Raw genomic sequence first — 1,895 nt, 5'->3', positions numbered from 1 at the left:
AAAAAAAAAAAAGAATTTTTCTATCACAGCAATATACTTCTTCATTCTTCAAGGGTAATAAGGGCTGTCCTATAAGAATTCCATTGGGAAATCTTACCCCATTAACTTTACTGCCCTCTTCTTGTCTTTCAGATTTTTTTATTTTATTTTAACTTTTCTTTAAAGATCTTTTACTCCGAGGCTGGAGTTTCCGGATCTATGTAACACAGTTGGTGGTAATATATTTTTCAGACTCAGATGAACAATTGAAATGAGTCAGTTACCTTAATTTGCAGCTTGGCTTCTTGTAGTCGACCTTTCCATGATGCTACAAACTTAAGACTATCCACAGACTTGCCCATTGCCCTATAAAAATAAAGTAGTAAATGTCAGAAAGAAATAATCCTAAAAAACTAAAATATGAAGTGTTCCTGAAGATAGCGATAACCTTATCTATTTAAATACCACATTTAGAATATACAAATAAACAGATTAAACTTTGCTTATTAAATTAGCCTTCACTTTACGGCTTTAAAGCTAGCTATATATACAAGTCTCTTCGAAGCTCTACGTTCCTTGAGGGTAAGGCCTTTTGTTTTTATTTTCACATCTTCCATTGAGAGCTCTGCACTAAACTGCGGGTACATAATCACTAGAAACTGGTCATCATTGAGTTGACTCTGACTCACGGTAACCTCGCGGCCATCAGGGTAGCACTGCCGCCATCGAGCTCTCAGTGGTTTGTTTTTAAAAAGAAATCATCAGGACTTTCTTCCAGGGATGTATCAGGGTGGGCTCACATGTCCAATCGTTTGGTTAGCCAAGTACATTAGATACTGGCACCACCCAGGGGCTCCAGGGACAGGGTACCCCAAATACCAACCCACTGCCGTCAAGCCCATTCCATTGTCTAGTCCGGCAAATCTTCATGGAAGCAGACAGCCTCATCTTTCTCCCAGGGAGCAGCTGGTGGGTTTGAACACAACCTTGTGATTAACAGTCTAGTGCCCAACCCAAGTGGCACCCAATGCCAAACCAATCCAAATAGCTCACTGTCATCGATTTAATTCTGCCTCATAAAGATCCTATAGAACACTTCCCTTGTGGGTTTCTGAGAGTAAATCTTTACAGGAGTAGGAAGCCTCATCTTTTTCCCATGGAGCTGGTGGTTTGAACTGCTGACCTTGTGGTTAGCAACCACTAGGTATCCACAGTGGCACCACAGCTCTACAAATGCTTATTTGCAGAACTGAAATATCAACTAATGTTTATACTGTGAAAGACTCTCGGGTCACTTAAAAAATCTACTCTTTTGCTCAATAAATTTTATCAGTGTCTCTTTTATTACAATGTGATGTTTTTAAAAGTATGTTCTATAAAGGAGCCATGGTGGTGCTGTCAGTTAAATGTTGAATTGCTAACAGCAAGATCCAAAGTTCTATCCCACCAGCCATTCCTTAGGAGAAAGAAGAGGCTTTCTGTAAAGATTTTATAGCCTCAGAAGCCAGGTACAGCATTGCCGTGACTTGGGATCAACTCGATGGTGGTGGGTTTTACATACAAAATGACAGTCTGGATGTGCTATTAAAGAGTCTAATCAAGTCCTATTTTCCACCAAGAAGTCTAATCAGTGTTATCTAGCAGGACTTTGTGTAAACATAAAATAGTTAACATGAAGTTCAGATGTTAGCTAATTGCTGCATGTGGTTAATGAGCACCTATGTGGTTAGTGTAAGAAATTAAATTTCAAATTTTTAACACTTATTTAATTTAAATAACTATACACGGTCAGTGGAACCCTGGTGATCTAGTGATCTAGTGATCTAGTGATTGTGCTGTGATCCACCAGGTCAACAGTTTGAAACCATCAGTCATTTCGTGGGAGAAGCTTTCTACTTCCATAAACAGTCCTGGGG

General features: G+C 39.2%; 1 protein-coding gene across 1 annotated transcript in view; it reads right to left on the bottom strand.

The window, feature by feature from the left end:
• Positions 1-1,895, bottom strand: part of DYNC2H1 (dynein cytoplasmic 2 heavy chain 1) — a 298,686-nt gene that overhangs the window by 21,311 nt on the left and 275,480 nt on the right. The window contains exon 88 of the mRNA XM_030887685.2: positions 264-345. Coding sequence (XP_030743545.1) covers positions 264-345 — 82 coding nt within the window. The remainder of the gene's footprint in view (positions 1-263; positions 346-1,895) is intronic.

This window comes from Echinops telfairi, unplaced genomic scaffold (assembly GCF_000313985.2).
Source record: "Echinops telfairi isolate 266 unplaced genomic scaffold, ASM31398v2 ScPeMD7_7421;HRSCAF=8459, whole genome shotgun sequence".
NCBI classification, from domain to species: Eukaryota; Metazoa; Chordata; class Mammalia; order Afrosoricida; family Tenrecidae; genus Echinops; species Echinops telfairi.
Note: the sequence above shows the minus strand (reverse complement) of the source record. Positions and strands in the feature narration are given on the sequence as shown.